This window comes from Neolamprologus brichardi, chromosome 22 (assembly GCF_056152115.1).
Source record: "Neolamprologus brichardi isolate AB-2024 chromosome 22, ASM5615211v1, whole genome shotgun sequence".
Classification (NCBI taxonomy): Eukaryota; Metazoa; Chordata; class Actinopteri; order Cichliformes; family Cichlidae; genus Neolamprologus; species Neolamprologus brichardi.
Window position 1 is genome coordinate 29,749,540 of NC_142124.1, and position 18,050 is coordinate 29,767,589.

The window sequence follows — 18,050 nt, forward strand, 5'->3', positions numbered from 1 at the left end:
CTCAAAACAATATATGTATGTGAATTTTTGCGTGTATTCTTATAATTGTTACCTTTTTCTTTTACCCCTGGCTTTTTGTGTTCATGTTCTGTTTTGTATACTTCATCTGTTCGTATGTTGTATACTCATTGTTTGTTAAATAAAGCTTAAAAAAAAAAAAAAAAAAAAAAAAAAAAAGAATTGGGACACAGCAATTGACTGTAGAAAACATGGACGACGCGACAGGTCCCCAAAAATGAAGCCAAAACGTCTCTATCGCCCCCTGGTGTCTGGCTGCAGTATAGATCATAAACCCCGCCTCCTCCATGTTAGCGGATGGGACTGGGGTCAGACTAAAATAAATTATTTCTCCTCAGATAAATTTTTTCAAGGGATGCAATCTGCCAATTTATGTAGTTCTTATCACATTGATTTGGGTCCAAGGGGTCACTTTTCTCATAAATCTATTATGATTATTAACTAGAGCCTTAAAAATTGGGGTGAAACGTCATGATGAAAGCTTTGATTGACAGCTGCAGTTACGGAGAAACTTGCGCTTCTTGCATAGAGCAGGTGTATTCGGGAGAGAAGCCAAGAGAAGAAGCTAGCATCAAAATATCGACTGTGTTTGAAATTATCAAGATGAGTTGTTCAGCAGTAAACTGTACTAACCGACCACAGGGCTCTGATGGATCGTTGCAGTTTTTTCGGTAAGTCTAAATTGTGTTTCATAAGCTAATACATGATATGGTTTGCTAGTTAGCATCGGTATTGCATTGAATATGTATATAAAGCAGTGTTAGCTACCAGTTCTTTGTTCAATTTAAATAAATAGCATTTAAGAAACTGCTAATAAATTTTATTTTAGTCAAGAAATTGTTTGAACCGTGTTAATAGGTTGTGGTCATCTACCCACCACTGTCACACCACAGCCATTTTGCCTTGTGGCTTGCCCACATAATAAACGATGCATGTGATTAGCGCCAGAAATACTTTTAGGTTAGAATTATTATTTTATTAATGTACAGTGGGAGTTAGCGGTTGTTACGACACCACTGGCTACTACCTGGGGCTGCAGGCCCGTTCTCTCTGATGTTAATTGGCTGTGCGAACCGGTGTCTCAGATGAACTGGTGATTGTGAATACATGGATAGACTTCGTTTCAGGAGACACAGCCAACAAAAGCGAAATAAGCGCGGTGAATAATTTGTCTTTAAAAAATTATTATTGGGCTCGTTTGTTTGCATAACTAAAAATAAAGTCTGCTGCACCGCTACGTTTTTGAGAAAAAACAGCATGTGAGTTAAAGTGGTAATTAATATGATGTCGCTAACATTAAACTGTTCTATAGCTATTCTACCAGTAGTTTGATATGATTTGGTCGGCCTTGCCACGACAGTATTTACTGTAGTTCACAGAGGCTTTTTAGTCTGATTTTGCTACGCTGTCATTATGACCATCCAATCAGATTAACCTGACACAGCTGCACCTGGATTCAGTCTGCTAAACAGTCATCTTAGGTGCATGTCTTTTTTTGGTGGTGGGGGTGGTCAGTTTTCCTTTAGGTGATGCAGCAAGACTGAACCACTGGCTGGCTAACATGAGAAGGAAGGACTGGACACCTGGGCCATCATCTCGTCTTTGCGGTGCTCATTTTGAAGAAAATGACATCATCACAGACTCAAAGGTTAATAAAATCTATAACTATTTCTATGTAATATTATAAGAAAAAAAACATTAAATATAAAGTTTCTCTTTTTCTTTTTTTTTTGTGCTGCTTTAGGGAATCTGTCGACTCAGCAGCACAGCAGTTCCAACTATTTTCAGTTTTCCATGTATTCAGGTGAGGTCAACTGGGAGAGGATCAAGACGTAACATTTTGATAAGTACTGGCACAGAGGTAAGTGGCTCTCCAGGTTTATCAAGCGATGTGTCAGGGAACAGTAATGTTGGTCAAACACATACAAAATTCGACCACAACATGACACCAGGAGACCATAGTTACGCGTTATTACCAACCACATTAGCAGAACCAGGCTGTATTCAAAAAGATCACTGCTACAACCTTGAGTCTCCAAAGTCGTTAAAGCGTAAAAATCAGGCTTCAGAAGAGATGCTAACAAAATACAGGAAAAAGCTGAGATTGCAATGCCAAAAGTCTAGGCATTTAAAGACAAAAGTTTGTACCTTAAAGGATGTCACCAAAGAACTCAAGAACAAGCTCATGATCTCAAATCAGTGTGCATCTTTGCTTGAGTCAATCAATGAAGTTCCAAAACACATCTTGCGTAAAATCCTTGATGGGAAAAAGTCAGCTAAATATTCTGAGGAACTGAAACAGTTCGCCACCACACTTCATTTTTACTCCCCAAAAGCATATGAGTACGTGCGTGAGAATTTTAACAAAGCGTTGCCACACAGTCACACCATTCGCACTTGGTACAGTAGTGTCTCAGCTGATCCTGGATTTACCGTAGCATCTTTCAGAGCACTAACAAGTCACGTGGAGGCAAACAGAGAACAGGGAAAGGAGACGGTGTGTGCTCTAATGATGGATGAAATGTACATCCACAAAATGACTGAGTTTGCAGGTGACCAGTTCCATGGCTATGTAGATATAGGCACTGGTGAAATTGACAACACACTTGCCACCCAGGCCTTTGTCCTCATGGTTGTGGCTGTCAATGAGTCATGGAAAATTCCCATTGCGTACTTCCTCATCAATGGCATGGATGGATCAGAGAAGGCCAATGTCATTCGGGAAAGCCGAATGACATTGTTTAAAATTTTTTATTGTATTGCTGATGTGTATGAAGTATATCTTTACCTTGTCCTGTCTTAGTTTGTCTTGTTTGCCAAGTATGTCTTGTCCCGTATTCCCACTCATGGCCTGCACCTTGTCGTGGTGAGTGGGCTTTCAACTAAGATGGGCTGTCATTCTGTTGAAAAGAAAGCAAAATGCTACTTTTTACTACTGAGATTAAATGTATTCATGTTTAAATACTGTGGATAATGTAATCTAAAGAAGTAGTCAGGGAGTGGTCCTTCTCACATTTCTTTCATCCAAGTGTTTGCGCTTGTCTGTCTGCCTCTGTTCTAGGTTCAGTGGACATGCAGATGAGATGCTTCTGGGACGAGATGTGAAACATCTTCAAGACACTTAAAGAAGACCAGATGATTTTCTTTCCAAGTTCCTTAGACTGCAATGACCTGGTGGACTGAGAAACTTCACAGACACACTAATTAATCCTTGCCAAATATCAGCTTAGTAGAATTGTATAATAAAATGTCATACATACAATTTAATTATTCTCTCCTCTGTCTGTTTTTTTTTTTTTTTTCTTCATTAGGAGCCGTCTTCAGATTGAGACCTCAGTGGCAGTTAATGATGATGGACGTGCCATCTATTTGAAATACTGACCTTTTAAAAAAAAAAAATTATTATATTTGTCATGCAGACTGGGGGGAGCCAGGATCAAACCACCAACCTTCCAATCAGAAGATGACCAGCTGTACTTCCTAAACTACAGCCACCCCAAACTAACAGTATAAGTCTTTCTTTAGTAATTAATAGAATAACAATGAATTTGGAAAATACAAAGGCTAATACACCACATTATGTTTCTTAAGAGAAACATGCAACCTCATGGAACAGTAATATGTCGAGGACAACAGTCACTGTCTTAATATACATATAATTGGCTTCTCTTAAAATTGTTATCCTGCTAGTGATAGAACTTACAAGCAGCTTTTACTGTTATTTCACTGTCCTAGCATAAGTGCTATGTATTTAAGTTCTAAAGTTGTTAATCGTAGACTGCAGCTTCTTTTATTTTATGAAAGGTTTAGATGGAATTTTCTTGCATGTTGTCTTTAACAGGATTCAATAAAACAGTGTCATGAAAAGCAATGGTGTTTCTAAACAGTCTGAAAATTTGCTGAATGTAAAATGCAATATTAAATCAAAATCATGCATGTCAGAGATGATTTAAAAATATTTATTACAAGAACATTCAGCAATAACAAATTTAGAAGAGAATGACAGCAAAAGAAAGAACAGGGGGAATAATTGTGAAATCACTGAAAAGTGTGATGGCTCCTCTGGCATTTAAAGAAAAATTAACAAATGAGTTTAAAGCCGAAAAAAAAAAAAACAGCAGAAAGAATAAAATTCCTGATTCAGATTTTGCTGCCAAAATGTTAGTGGAAAGTCCAAAGCCAGCATCACCCTACTGGATTTGGTCTTTCAGACACAAGGCAATATTATTTAAAAATACATCATTTCCCAAAGGGGTGAAATGAACTCCATCATGCAAAAACTGGTCAGGATTTCTATGCTTTATCTGTGGATGATGTACAATACAACCACAAACCGACAGAATAAAAGTAGTCATCACACTGTTTACAAAGCGTCGAGCCTTGTCCACCTTCTTTGGATTAACACGCCTCCACTGGCATCGCTGGGTGATGGCAGAGAAAATAATTTTCATCTGCGGGAACTGGTGGTGGAGATCACGCAAGTCCTGCTTGATTGCTGCCACAAGCCTGATGCTTTGACATTGCCAAGGTCATTTCCACCACAGTGGATCAACAGGACATAAGGTATCACTCTTCCTCGAAGGCATTGGAAGAGAAAAGGGATCAGGTTTTGCCAAACCATCCCACCCCTGCCAAACCACTGGACCTGCGCATCCAGACCTAGGTTGGTCCCGATGGTCTCCCTCACTTGTGCTTCCCCATGGCGGATGTAGCTGTCCCCAATGATGAAGATAATAGTTTCTGTTGATTGTGAAATTAATAAACAATTTTGTATAAAATGAGTTGCTGTTTTTTTTTTACATTTCTTTTTGGTAAAAGTAATATTCACTGTTTTTGAATTAACAAAGCTGTAGTGTCACTTTATAATAGATTTTTTTTATTTAAACACACTTAGATCTTTAAGAAGTTGAAATAACAAGCCATAATATTGCACTTACTCTTTGCTTGGGCAGAAGACGCTGACGTTGTCTCCATTTTTGATTCCTGGTCTAACAGCAGAATAAAAGAATTCAATATACATTTGAAAAAGCAGCGGTGTATTAATTGCCAATTGCTAGCATGTTGAGACACGATGGTGCTAACCATAAAATATACTGATAATGTAGCTATTTACCATGGTATTCACCAACAGGTATGTTGTTACTGATTTTAAAAAATTTACTTTGGGGGGGGGGGGGGGGGGGGGGGGTTTCAAAGTATGAATTTGTTGTAATTACCTTGTTTTAACGGGTCCTTCACTTTCGGAAAAATTTGCAGAGCGCAAGCAGAGGGAAAAAGGACATGCTACGTAAAAGTTAAGAGGGGGGTGTAACGACGTATGACTGTGGGCGGGAGTTCCATGCCACGGCTCCACCCGTAGTTACTACTGCGCAGACTCTGGCTCATAATTTGCAAGATGGCAGCCTCCACAAGCGGGGTTTTTTGGCTTCATTTTTGCACAATGGTAGGAGTCGCCGCCGCGTCGTCCATCTTGGTTTTACTTAAGACTTTTTTTTTTTTTTTTTTTTTTAAGCTTTATTTAACAAACAATGAGTATACAACATACGAACAGATGAAGTATACAAAACAGAACATGAACACAAAAAGCCAGGGGTAAAAGAAAAAGGTAACAATTATAAGAATACACGCAAAAATTCACATACATATATTGTTTTGAGAGCCTTTTTGTTGGTGGAGTCTGATATTGATTGAATGTACATTTCCACATCCTTAAAAAAATGACAGAAATATGGTGTTTTGTTAGTGAACTTACATTTATGGATAAAAAATTTAGCTAAAAGTATTAACAAATTTATCATAAAAAAACATTTATCATACTTCTTGGGGAACTTAAAGAAACAGAATAAAACATTTTCCCATCGTAAAGAAAACTCCCTTAAAATATGGACAATAACAAACCTGCTAAATTCCTTCCAGAATCTCTGTGTAAAAGAACAGTACCAAAAAAGATGTGTCACAGTTTCTGGATGATCCCCACAGAAAGTACAATTAGTATTTATGTCCCTTTTAAATTTTACCATGTAGTGACTGGCTGGATAACATTTATGTAGAATTTTAAATGAGACTTCTTTCACCGTATTTACAATCAAATATTTATGGGGGATCATCCAGACTGTCTTCCACTTGATATCTGGAACATATCGGTTCCAATAAGATATTATATACGGGAGAGAGACAATATCTTCTTGGAATAAACTACGTATTCTCTTATTGCTGTTACCAAGTTCCTGTGAAAAGCAGATTTTTCCTATTGGTGACTCAGCTGGATCAGGGAGAGTGACTGAGGTAGATATTGAGCTGTCAGTGTTTTTATATAACATTAAAGTCCCTGAGGGTATGGCACCAAGCACCATTGAGAATTCCTGAACACTGATTGGAAAATTATATAGTGCAATAAAGTCGTTGTAAGTAAGTAGTTGTCCCTCTTTATTAACCAGCTGAGCCACCAATAGGATCCCATTTTGGGGTTTTACTTAAGACCTGTCACTGTCACTACCCGATCCGTACCGGAAACCCGATCGATACCCCGCATGCGCGAAAGGTGTCTACTTCCGGTCGTAGCGTTTTACGATAGTTATGGGTCAGAGTATCTGTTAAAATGTTAAGAATAATAAGTATCTCTTAAAATGTTTGCAATAATGAAGCATTTCAGTACAATGTAGACAAAAACGAAAAATAAAAAGATAGTTACGGATCGGTACTCCCCGATCCTTACTGTGCATGTGCAAAGTCCGACCGTACAAATCGGGTCTACCCGATCCGTACCGCGCATGTGCAGATGTTTTCTTCTTCTTCTGTTCGTTTCATGGCAGTTTACTCCCCAGTGTACGAGGATACTGCCACCTGCTGACCGAGCGAATAAACCCTATTGTAAACTGAATTGGCGTCATTACAAAGTGTGTTAAATTTGATTTAGTGATAGTCGAGTGTGTTTATGCTTGTCTGTGTGGAGAGGATTGACTGGAATAGTGATGATGATGTCTGCTATCACTGTCAATTGTCAGTAAACACTTAATCTGGCTGCTGAATCTTCACGTGACACATTGCTAAGTCAATATTATTAAGTCTGTAATTAGGCGCCATTCTTCTTATTTTATGGCGCTGTTGTTCAATCGGGGAACGCTCTCTGTTGAGGAGAAAAGCATGAATTTGTTTGTATATGGATTATCCATTGTTTAAATGTCCCGGGCAGTCGAAAAGGAGGTAGAGCTGTTGAGAAATGCTGAGTATTTATAACATTACACAAACCAAAGGTCTCATCACAGTGTTGATGAAATGCTGGGTTTATCCATCTCCTGGGGCGGGCCTACGGAGGAGTGCTGAAGATTTCCCTGTGAGGGAGCTGCTGGTGAAGATCATGAGTCCTGCTTGATCAATGCGATGAGCTTCAGTCTTCCTGGTGTTTCTTAAATGATGCCTCTTACAGCGGGTCAACAGAACGTCTGGCACAGGACAGCTGTAATGAAAGAAAGGGAAGAAGTTTCTCCAAACCTCTGGACCCAGGAAACCCAGCTTGGTCCTGATGGTCTCCCTCACTAGTTTATCTCCAGTGTGAATGTAGCTATTGATATATTATGGACTCTATTATTAAATGAAAAGAACAAATTAGACTACATTACTGAAACGTTCTGCTGATGTTTTTAAAGTCTCTATTTTACCAGGCTGTAGAGGGCTCTGAAGATTTAAACCGTTTTAGATGCATTACACTCAGTCTTATGTTAAAATCTCAAAGGACAGAATTATATTCTTGATATTAACAGTAACTCTGGGCCTCTGTAGAGTGTGCAGCTGATCTCATCGCTGTCTAAAAATGGATTAAAAAAAAAAAAAAAACCCCATAAGTGTTGAAGACTATTAAGAGTAGCAGGTGTGTAGCATCGCTAACTAGCTAGCAACAAGCCTCCAACACAGTGCGTATGCTAGCGGCTATTCTAGCAAACGAATTAACAACAGAATGACTTTAGAACTATAAGATGATAAGCTGTGTGTATTTTTTATAACAGTGACATGGTTGTATTTACCTTAATTAAACGAGTCGTCACTGGCTGTAAACCAGCTAAAAAACTTGAGCAGCCGGGCTACGTAAAAAGTGTAGGGGGGTGTGTTTGCGGTTACGTCCAGCGGGTGTGTGGGCGGGAGCGTTACACAGTCGCTCCACCTCAAGTCACTACTGCGCAGACTCTGGCTCCAAATTTGCCAGATGGCAGCCTCCACAAGCGGGATATTTTGGCTTCATTTTTGCACAATGGTAGGAGGCGTAGTCGCGTCATCCATCTTTTCTATAGTCAATGCTTAAGACCAACACATTAACACAAAATTTACCCAACATTATACATTTTAGGGCCACCAGACCTTGTTTACAAAAAATACATGTAACCAACTTTAAGGTATAAAGGTGAATTACAGCGCAATAATTACTTGGGCTTGTAATAAGACCCTGGCCAGAATCAGAAGACACCAAATTCGTATGGAGCCAAAGTATTGAGCAGCAATAATGACCTGGACACAATGTTAACTTTTGAGTAGCCACTCTTGTATTGTTACAAGGTATAACAGATATTTGTCCAATTTGTACAGATAAAGTAAAAAATAAAATAAATAGTGTGCACACTCAAACAAAATAAAAGTACTCGTTGGGGCCCTTTAAGAATTTAGAGTTAAGCTGGCGATAGCCAACTTCAAAGGTCCTTGTGAGTGTAATTGGAATGTATGAGTGTGTGGTGTGTATCTTCTTTTGGGGTAGATCGTCCTCAAAGTGGTTGGCTCGCCATCTATCACAACCGGAATATCGTCCTGGTCCTTGGACTTTTCTTTCCTCTCCAAAAAAACCTGACCTATAATCCAGGTCATAAAACGTACATTCTAATCAGTCTGTTTCAGATGCACTGTTTTTAAGGTTAAAATACAAAATCAAAATATTGCATCAACCTCATATTCATTGCATTAACATCTTAAATCTTATCAAATCTCACAGTTCTGTTGTACAACATTCAATTTTCAAGTATATCAAATATGAGAACTAAACATCTAAGTTGCTCAAATATTTCTCTATTCACGTAAACATTAATTAAACAATACTTATGGTAAGTAACCATTGACATTCAAAATACAATACACCATAACAAATTCAGAACTATGTGCAAATAAGCAACAAAATATACATGTGAGTTCAGTTCAGAGGTATTAAAGCAGTGTGCTTAATTTCTCCACACTATAGGCCTATTCGTGAGAGAGAAATGCACTAAAAATTACCCTCTAGGTTACTTTAAACTCACAGTGAACTGACAAAAACTAGCTTTAGAGCAGCTAAGAACATGTTGCTCACCGTTGCTCTGTTTCACAAAAGCTCAACATACACTGGTGTCGGAATTGCAGCAGCTCTTCGGATGAAAGGTGAGTGGTTAGCCTGTAAAACACCGAGCTAGCATTAGCGTGATCACGACGGTAAGTCTCTACAAGTTTTTTTTCTTCGGAATAACACTTCTCTTACCGACGTTGCTTCTCTCCTTCATCCAGCCACTCGACTCCGGATTTCCAGCAGGTAAGTATGCTGGCTTCCTTTCCTCTCAATTCTGAGTTTTTTCCTCTCTTTTGTCCGTGGATTTCTCGATTTGAGTAGCAGATGCCTCCACTCCTCTTGCTGAGATGAGAAAAACCCGGGAACTCCATGCACCTTCACCTCACTTCCTGGCTGACAGGGTCAATGCGGCCTGGGTAGGCTCTGATTGGTGCTGAGCTAGTTGCCCTCACGTGGGGTGAACTGAGAGGTGCATTCAATGGTCATAGGAAATATGACGCTTTGTTGGTATGGACAGTTAAAATAAAGAGAATAAATACTCTTTCTTCTCTATCATTGGTGTAAATGTGTTGTTTTTTTTCATCTGGGCTACATACACCCTGTTTTTTTAAGCGAAAATAAAACAAGAAGATTAAATATTTAATTGTTTAGATAATTTTGACTATTTGTCTAGCTAAAGAATGCTGCATGTTGAACTTTAGTGAGAAAGTTTTTCTTCAAGTGTTTATAAATTTTAAATGGCAGCACATAATCACACCTGTGGTCCTCAGGGGTCAAAAATGTCCCCATCTGATTTGATTGATACTTAATTAATATGAAGTGGATTTTCCCCCACTTTTAAACAAATGCACAGACTGCACAAACAAATAACTGCAACTCACCAATAACTGCACTAACTACTATGCCAAACTTGGCCTATGACATCAATTAGTGCTCAAATATACAAAAACCATCAAGTTACAGTCAAAATACATCAAAATCATTCAAGCTGCGCTCAACAGAAAGTTTTGCCTCATGCTCACCCTACCTTTCTGCTCATCAACATCAGGTGCCGTGAACAGGTGAGTGCAACCACATTTATCATCTACCACACCCATGAGACACGCCCCACACCCGTGCACCAATACAGTGAGTCCATTTAAACCAACCCACTTAGTCAAAAAAGGAACAACTCATATGGCTCCTACAGGTAAGCCTCAAATTTAATTTTTAAATAGACAAGACACCACATTACAATATTTTATTTTACAAAAGTCAGTGTCTTTTAGTTCAAAGTTTGTCTGGCATCTCTTGTACATCTTGAAAATAAATAAATGAATAAATAAATAAAATAAAAAAACACACTCTATGCAGTGTACTATAATTGAACATAAACAACAATCTTTCAAAAGAATATTTCTAGATGAATTGTCATTTGAACTATTTCCTGGAAAAACTCTGAACACCACTTATTTTGCATGGCTTGATGCATGCATACCCTAGTTGTCTTAACTGGACTATAAATATAACTATATACACAATAAACAGTCATTTGTAAAAACACTTTTAAAATGTAAAATCTTTAAGAAGCCTGAGTGCGAGGAGCAATCCCCTTTAAGAACACTTACAATAACAACTTCATCCCAAAAGGCCACAGGTTTTAACCACAGCTTCCCAGCATCAGTTCATGTATGCAGCTACACCTTTCCAAATCCCAGGGATCCTTTTAATGCATTGTTCATAAGATCTTTGAATTGATCTTCATCTGCAACACCTCTTGGGAGATACAGGGATAAGCTGCACGTTGATGCGTATGGGACGCGCCGCATCCCTGACTCCTGATCGTAAAAGTTTATGTTGCAGGACTGTGGGAACCCCAGTGGTGGAAGTAAGTCAGCCCCAGGTATAAAGACCAGCAGCTCTTCAAACGTGTGGTCCACCTCTTGCTCTGTTAAAATACATACAAGTGTTAAATAAGGTGCAATGTGTAGATTTATAATCAGTTACACTGACTGCATAGTAGAGCAGTTGTGTTAATGACTATTTTGGAGTCAAAAACAGGTTGTTAGGCAAAACCAATATTGCAAAGCATTGTATTAAAAAAAAAATTACTCAAAGCAATCCTGCCCTCCTAAGACAGGAAATTAATTTTGGTCCTCCGAGTCAGACCTATATGTCAAGGACTGTTTATGCAATGTGTATGTTTTTGTTTTTTTTAAAGTTATTTATTCTGTCCTTGCAAGAGTACATTGGCTTTCTAGTGATGTCACATTTGCGTGGGTGTTGTCATTGCACCACTCGATTACCCTAGGACACTAATATACAGGAGGTTTCGTTATAGTCAATGGAATACCTGAAGGTTCTTCTAGTTAGCCAGTGCATCTAATTAACAAATGACGTTTGTCTCAAAGGGAGACAGAATAACACAATTTGAAACCTGTCTTAAACACTGCAAAAATACTGGGGGCGATCGTGGCTTAAGAGTTGGCAGTTCGTCTTGTATTTGGAAGGTTGCCGGTTCGAGCCCCGGCTCGGACAGTCCCGGTCGTTGTGTCCTTGGGCAAGACACTTCACCCGTTGCCTACTGGTGGTGGTCAGAGGGCCCGGTGGCGCCAGTGTCCGGTAGCCTCGCCTCTGTCAGTGCGCCCCAGGGTGGCTGTGGCTACAATGTAGCTTGCTATCACCAGTGTGTGAATGTGTGTGTGAATGGGTGAAAGACTGACTCTAGTCCTTAGGGACTAGTAAAGCGCTATACAAATACAGGCCCTTTACCATTTACTTAATTCTCAGATGTGCTAATACAATTGAATCCTAAATTTTACCATATTTTAAATACAAGTATGTAATATAACTATTTAATATTTTAGTGTTAGGAGAAGTTTTCGGTCATGTAATAAAATTAATGTTTTATCAGAAATCACAATGAAAATCAAATTACATCCTATCAGTCTAAACAAGCAAGATCTGGTAGAGATGACAGAGGATAAAATAAATAATCTTCCAAAAATATTTGTTGTAGGTGGTTTCCTTTCAAATACCTTACCTAAAAGGTAAAATAATCAAAAACTTCCTCATATGCTCTAAGAAGGTGTGGATTTTGCAAAGTTCTAAGGTTTTATTGCACCTAAGTGTTGTTTCGATTTAGTTGTCTGTATTTTGTATTGTGGACACTGTATTTAACATGAAATGCCTGAAGCAATTCAAACAGAAACAAGACGTGTTGTATTCTATGTACTCACCCTGAATGGCCATAAGCCACCATTCCCACTGAAAGATGGTGGCTTCCTCTTCTTCACGTCTGTTACTTCCAGCTGGACTCCATCCAATGGTGAAGAGATGCTGGAAGCTGTTCCTTGTAAGTTTATTTCCTGCATTTGTAAATACAGGAAGGAACTGCTTCCAGCATCTCTTCACCATTTGCCAGAACTGACCACACGAGTCCATACCGGCAACAAACTGCTGAATCATGCTGGCAACCCTGTTGACCACAGATTGTACTCTCAATTCATACAACATAGCAAAAAATCAATTTAAACACCTAAGGTGGTGTTTAAATTGACAAAACAAAACTTTTTGTTTTGTTTCACTGGAATACAGATATCAACTCAGCAGATTGATGATTTGTTTAAGTGTTAACTATTAGGGGGGAACACAATGGGAAGACGAGCACTGACCAGCAAATTACTTTGTAATTTTCTAGCAAATTCTCACCTGTGAAACGCAAAATGAGATACAATCTCGCCCCTTATCCTCTTAACATCAAGTAGTGTGGCAGTGTAGATGTCAGGGATACCACAGCCTGCAATCCAGTCCCCAAGGTGACTTTTCAAGTCTGCCAGGTCTTCTGGGGGGCCGCAGTTGGAAACCTTGAAAATCAGGCACCTCCATAAATACATATGTTTAAAGCATTCACTAAGTGTACTTACATTTTGAGACGTTCCACTGATGAGTTAAGCTATGCATTGTGTTTCATTGAATTTAATTACACCTCAGCATGCACACAGCTTTACCTTTTCTATGTTCTGTTTGATGTCTTCGTCCATGAAGACCTCTACATCGAAGTCATCAAGAGATGTCTTCTGGCCACACATCATACAGAACAGGTGTCTGTTGATACACCGTGGCCCTGGCCCATTGTGTGCTATGGACCAAGCAATCAGTTTTCCAGCCGTATAAAACTTGTTGCTTGACAGCAACTGCTGGCTATAGCTGAACAACAGACTGCCAGGCTTCCCCTCAAAAATCCGAGTTTCGACCATAAGTAAGCTGCAGGAAAAGATAGAAAAAAAAAAAAAACTTAAAAAATTGAGTCAAATTGTGATTTCATCTTTGCAACAACAAAAAACACATTCACGCATTTTATTATTGTGTGGGAGAGATGGGAATGGGTTACCGAAAAAATTCCTGCCTTGGGCCTCCATAATCATCGGCCATTTCACCAACAAATTCAATATTTGGCAATTTATGCCAGGCATAATATGACTTAGAAAGTGCCATGCAGGCACTATGTAGGATTTTCCTTCGTCGGGCTATTATTGTACAATAACAGCAGTTCTGGCAGTGTTGTTCATGAGACATACATGTGAATCATTTTGTTCAGGGGAAGCCAGGACAGCCTCATCCAGGTCTGATACTTCTGACTCTGCAGAGTCTATGTAAAACTCTTCCCTAAACAGAACAAATGCATTTGATTTTTTTAATATCATGTATACATACTGAAATGTAATGACTCATCTGATAAAAGAATCTGATTTCACATTCTTTTACTGTATAGATACAGCCACTTAAAATGGCCACGTGGTCCTTGATTGCATCTGTTGGAGCCATTTGTATTTTAACAAATTTCAGAATATTAAAATATAAAGTTTGTTAGTTTACTTCTATTTTTGGGTTAATCATTTTTTATTTGTAGGTTAATGCTCACTTCATTGTTTTGTTGTTTATCTTATCAAGTCAGCCAGGAAGAATTTCAGGGCTATTTTTGATAACTTAAGAGACTGGTATAAGACCAGCCTGCACTGAGATGGGCCTTTTGTTTTGTTTTTTTTTATTCGAGAGACCAGCAGCATGAAGCAACAAAAATGGATCTTGTTATTGGTTGCCAAAATGGATCAATAAACTATACAATGCAACTTTCAAGTTTTGACAGTGCAGTTTTCCCTGCGCACAAAAGATTATCACAGGGCAGCAGTGTCTTCTTTTCCTTTTTTTGTGAAACATAAGGAACTGCCACTCCAGTGCCCATTTACTGGGAATAGTTTGGGTGATTTGTAGTTCCAAGTGTCTGAATGGTCAGGCTGACTAAAGTGTTATCGATGCATTTTCAGCAATTAAAAATACCAAAATCACGACATCAACAAATCTGAAAAACATGAAAAAGCAAAACAGAAAGCGAATGAGGCAATTAAACCATTGGTCTATATTCAGAGCACATAAATGTTATCAGTTCAATACATGCAACCTTTAAAATTTTAATATTCGCTGGTCTCACCCCGTATATTGTACTTATTGAGTGTCTATTTACCTATGGTGTGTGCTTTATAAGTTCCAGTTTACACTTAAGTTTTGGCATGTTATTCAACAACTACCACTTGCCTGTTAACCTGGAGACCATGCCTACTAGAATGAGCTGTATGGTTTTCATGCAGACCACTGCAAAGGAATAGCAGAAATATTTCATAGCAGGAAGAGGACCCCAATGCAGATATTTATTGATCTAGACTACACAAAATGATCCAAGTTATAATAATGATAGAATTAGTTTGTACAACAGTTGTTTTACCAAAAAAATAAATAAAATTTTGCAATAGTTTAAGATTAAAATTCCAACTCATAAACAAACAGAGTGCCATTTACCTGATAACCTCTGGCTCCTGTACATTGTGCCTGCCATGGTCAGGTGTCTCGGTGTCATGCAGCACACTGCAATATGGTAAATACTGATGATGAGAGGGTGTAATGCATTTACAGTGCTACAGTCCAAAGGCAGTTGTCAAACACTTACATTGCCATTTCAGACTGCACAACTTCTCCACCAGTTGAGTCCTCATTGGCTTCTGTAATCTAAAACACCAGAGTATTAAAATATAAAAGAAATGGAACAACAAATGACAAACAAGAACAGAGGACAAGTCAAAGACAAGAACCAAAACAGCCCCACCTAAAATGAATGAAAGCATAACGACAGAAGATCAGTCTTTGGGTAGGTAGAACTTAGGATAACTGAGGGGAAAATAAATAAATAAATAAGTAAATAAATAAATAAATGAAAGGTTAAGGACATTAACAAAAAAGACAATGAAAAAGCCAAAACCCAGGAAACTGGGATTACAAGAACAAAATGACCCTAACCCTAAAAAACTGTTAGACCACAGTTCAAGCTTGCTCTACTGCATTTCTGTTATTAACAGTGTATCAACTGACGGGGCATTGTTTAAGCATAGCCATCTGGCATAGTGATCAGATGAATGTCTCAAATCCTTTGGGCAAAATCACAGCATTTATTATTCTGAGCAGTAACATGTTAAAGATGTCTTATACAATACTAGGGTTACAGTAATAGTGACAATTATGCCATATCAGCCACCCGAGTGGAACATTTGAATACCTTTGGACGGATATAAAGTTTGGGGGACCCAGTAGGTTTCTTGCTCTAATTTCTCGGGGCGTCTCCTCTTCAAGAGGAAGAATGAGCCGCTGTCCATTCACTTTGCATAGATCGAACTGCAAAGGTATGTCTGCAATATTGTCCTGTAGTGCCTGCCTGAATTCAGTGGCATTTAGGTTTACAGGAACGACCACCCGAGTAGCAGGAGTGGCATCTGTAATCAAATTTAAACCAAATTAGCTGGCAATGCCATTTAGAACTTTCCCTAAAAACGGAAAAGGGTAAATTGTCACATTGTAGTGTCTCAACATCAACTTATTGGTGCAAGGAAATAAAGATTGAAAAGGTGCTAAAAATCTAATGCCAAATTCTACAATTTGTAAACAGCTGACACCATGATGTAATTCTCTTTTTTCAAACCCATCACTCCAAATAATTAATATTAAAATAAATATTGATTACCCCTATGAGATCGGTAGTGTGTCAGTGTCGTATTCCTTAGTACTGACACCTTAAACGTTAACTGGCGATGTCTGGTTCTCCCGCCTCTTGGTCTGCGCACTGGTCCACCCCCGTGCTGTTGGCGGAAAACTCCAAAGCTAGCATTAGACCATGAGATAATTTAAGTCAAACTAATGACACAGAGACCCCCCCCCCCCCCCAAAGAAAAAAAAAGAAAATAAAAAAACCCCACCCCACACACTCAGAGTAAGGAATGAGTGTTCAACACATCGGTGTTTATTGCATGTATTTTTCGATTGTCTCGCAAATTAAATGCTCCCTGAAAATATGGGATATGCTACATTTATAAACTAAAATCTTTATGCATAAATGCACATAAGAGGGATTAAAATGACTGTCATTTGAAGTCGTCGATCTAGGATAGACATTTATGATTACAGAATTTGTTGTTAAATGCTGTCGATTGAATTGTAACAGATAACTAGAAAGCGAAAATTTCAGAAGAAATTTTAAGTGTGCCTATGCCGCTGCTAATCAGTGTAGTTTGCCATTCATACGGCTACAGAAAACTCAGCAGAGCAGCTATTCTCCACCATGAACTATGGTAAAAACAAACACCGCTCGCGCCTCACAGATGACAGCTTACAGTTTTGTGTAAAGATGAGGTGACTTCATACAGCCCCGATTTGCAGACGCTGTGCACAGAGGTTCATGAGCAGAAGTCCCATTGTACCACGGCAGACCCGACAATGTTTGCATGAACACGCTTCGAAGCATTACGTTATGGACAACTTTTCACACCTGGTTGATGTACCCACACAGCCGGCTGTAGATTTTCAACTCACAGCCCAACACACACCCAAAAAAACAGCCGAGAGAGCACAGACTTTACGCCTGAGAGGCGTGATTGCAGATGCCGCTGAGTTGGGTCCACCTCCCCTGCAGCGGCACTGCAGACCACACCCCGCCACACACATCAAACACGTAAAATAAATATTTGTGCACTTTTGCATTCACTTTTTGTTTTTTGTTATTTTTACACAGTGTTCTGAATGATTAACAATGGTCTACAGCCAATCTTGTGTATTATTATACAAACTTTGGTTGTAAGATTCAGTTAACTATTTAATAAAAGCTAAATATTTTATATGAGAGTAAGAAAGAAAAGTATATCTTTGTGCCCCCTTTCCCTGTTAATGCCCTACCTGGCCCCCTGGCAAAAGTTTTGCTAGATCTGCCCCTGCACAGTTACCAGCTGTCAGCTACACAAAAAAGAATATTGTGTTATTCGTCTCTCAGAAACAGTTCATAACTTCCCTTCATGTCACCTAAAAGGTAAACTTGTTTCTCCATCACCAGTTCAGCTCTGATGATTCAGTAAGGACATCTAAACGTGCTGCTGTTGTTTAGCACGATAAACAAACAAGAGAGAAAAGCCGATCATTGATCAGTTTCATGATTGAAGTTTCAACAGGCGAGAGAATGACAGGGGAGGCTGTCATAAAGTTCAACATCAGTAACTTAGCGCACACAGCTGTATAGAAACCATTGACTGTAGAAAACATGGACGACGCGACCACGCCTCCTACCATTTTGCAAAAATGAAGCCAAAATATCCCGCTTGTGGAGGCTGCCAGCTTGCAAATTTGGAGCCAGAGTCTGCGCAGTAGTGACTTGAGGTGGAGC

General features: G+C 38.9%; 1 protein-coding gene and 1 long non-coding RNA gene across 2 annotated transcripts; both read right to left on the bottom strand.

Moving 5' to 3' along the window:
- Window positions 1-10,992: 10,992 nt before the first annotated feature.
- On the bottom strand, window positions 10,993-14,114 carry LOC148096813 (G2/M phase-specific E3 ubiquitin-protein ligase-like). The gene is made up of 5 exons (XM_087835226.1): window positions 13,689-14,114; window positions 13,306-13,561; window positions 13,007-13,161; window positions 12,535-12,773; window positions 10,993-11,243 (listed from the first exon to the last, which is right to left on the bottom strand). Exons 1-5 carry the CDS (start codon window positions 13,871-13,873, stop codon window positions 10,993-10,995), a joined length of 1,086 nt encoding a protein of 361 aa, XP_087691352.1. The 5' UTR covers window positions 13,874-14,114.
- Window positions 14,115-14,897: 783 nt separating this feature from the next.
- On the bottom strand, window positions 14,898-15,422 carry LOC102779416 (uncharacterized). Its single transcript, XR_015717152.1, has 3 exons — window positions 15,300-15,422; window positions 15,152-15,217; window positions 14,898-14,947 (listed from the first exon to the last, which is right to left on the bottom strand). It is a non-coding gene; the product is annotated as an uncharacterized LOC102779416 (long non-coding RNA).
- Between the last annotated feature and the right edge of the window lie 2,628 nt (window positions 15,423-18,050).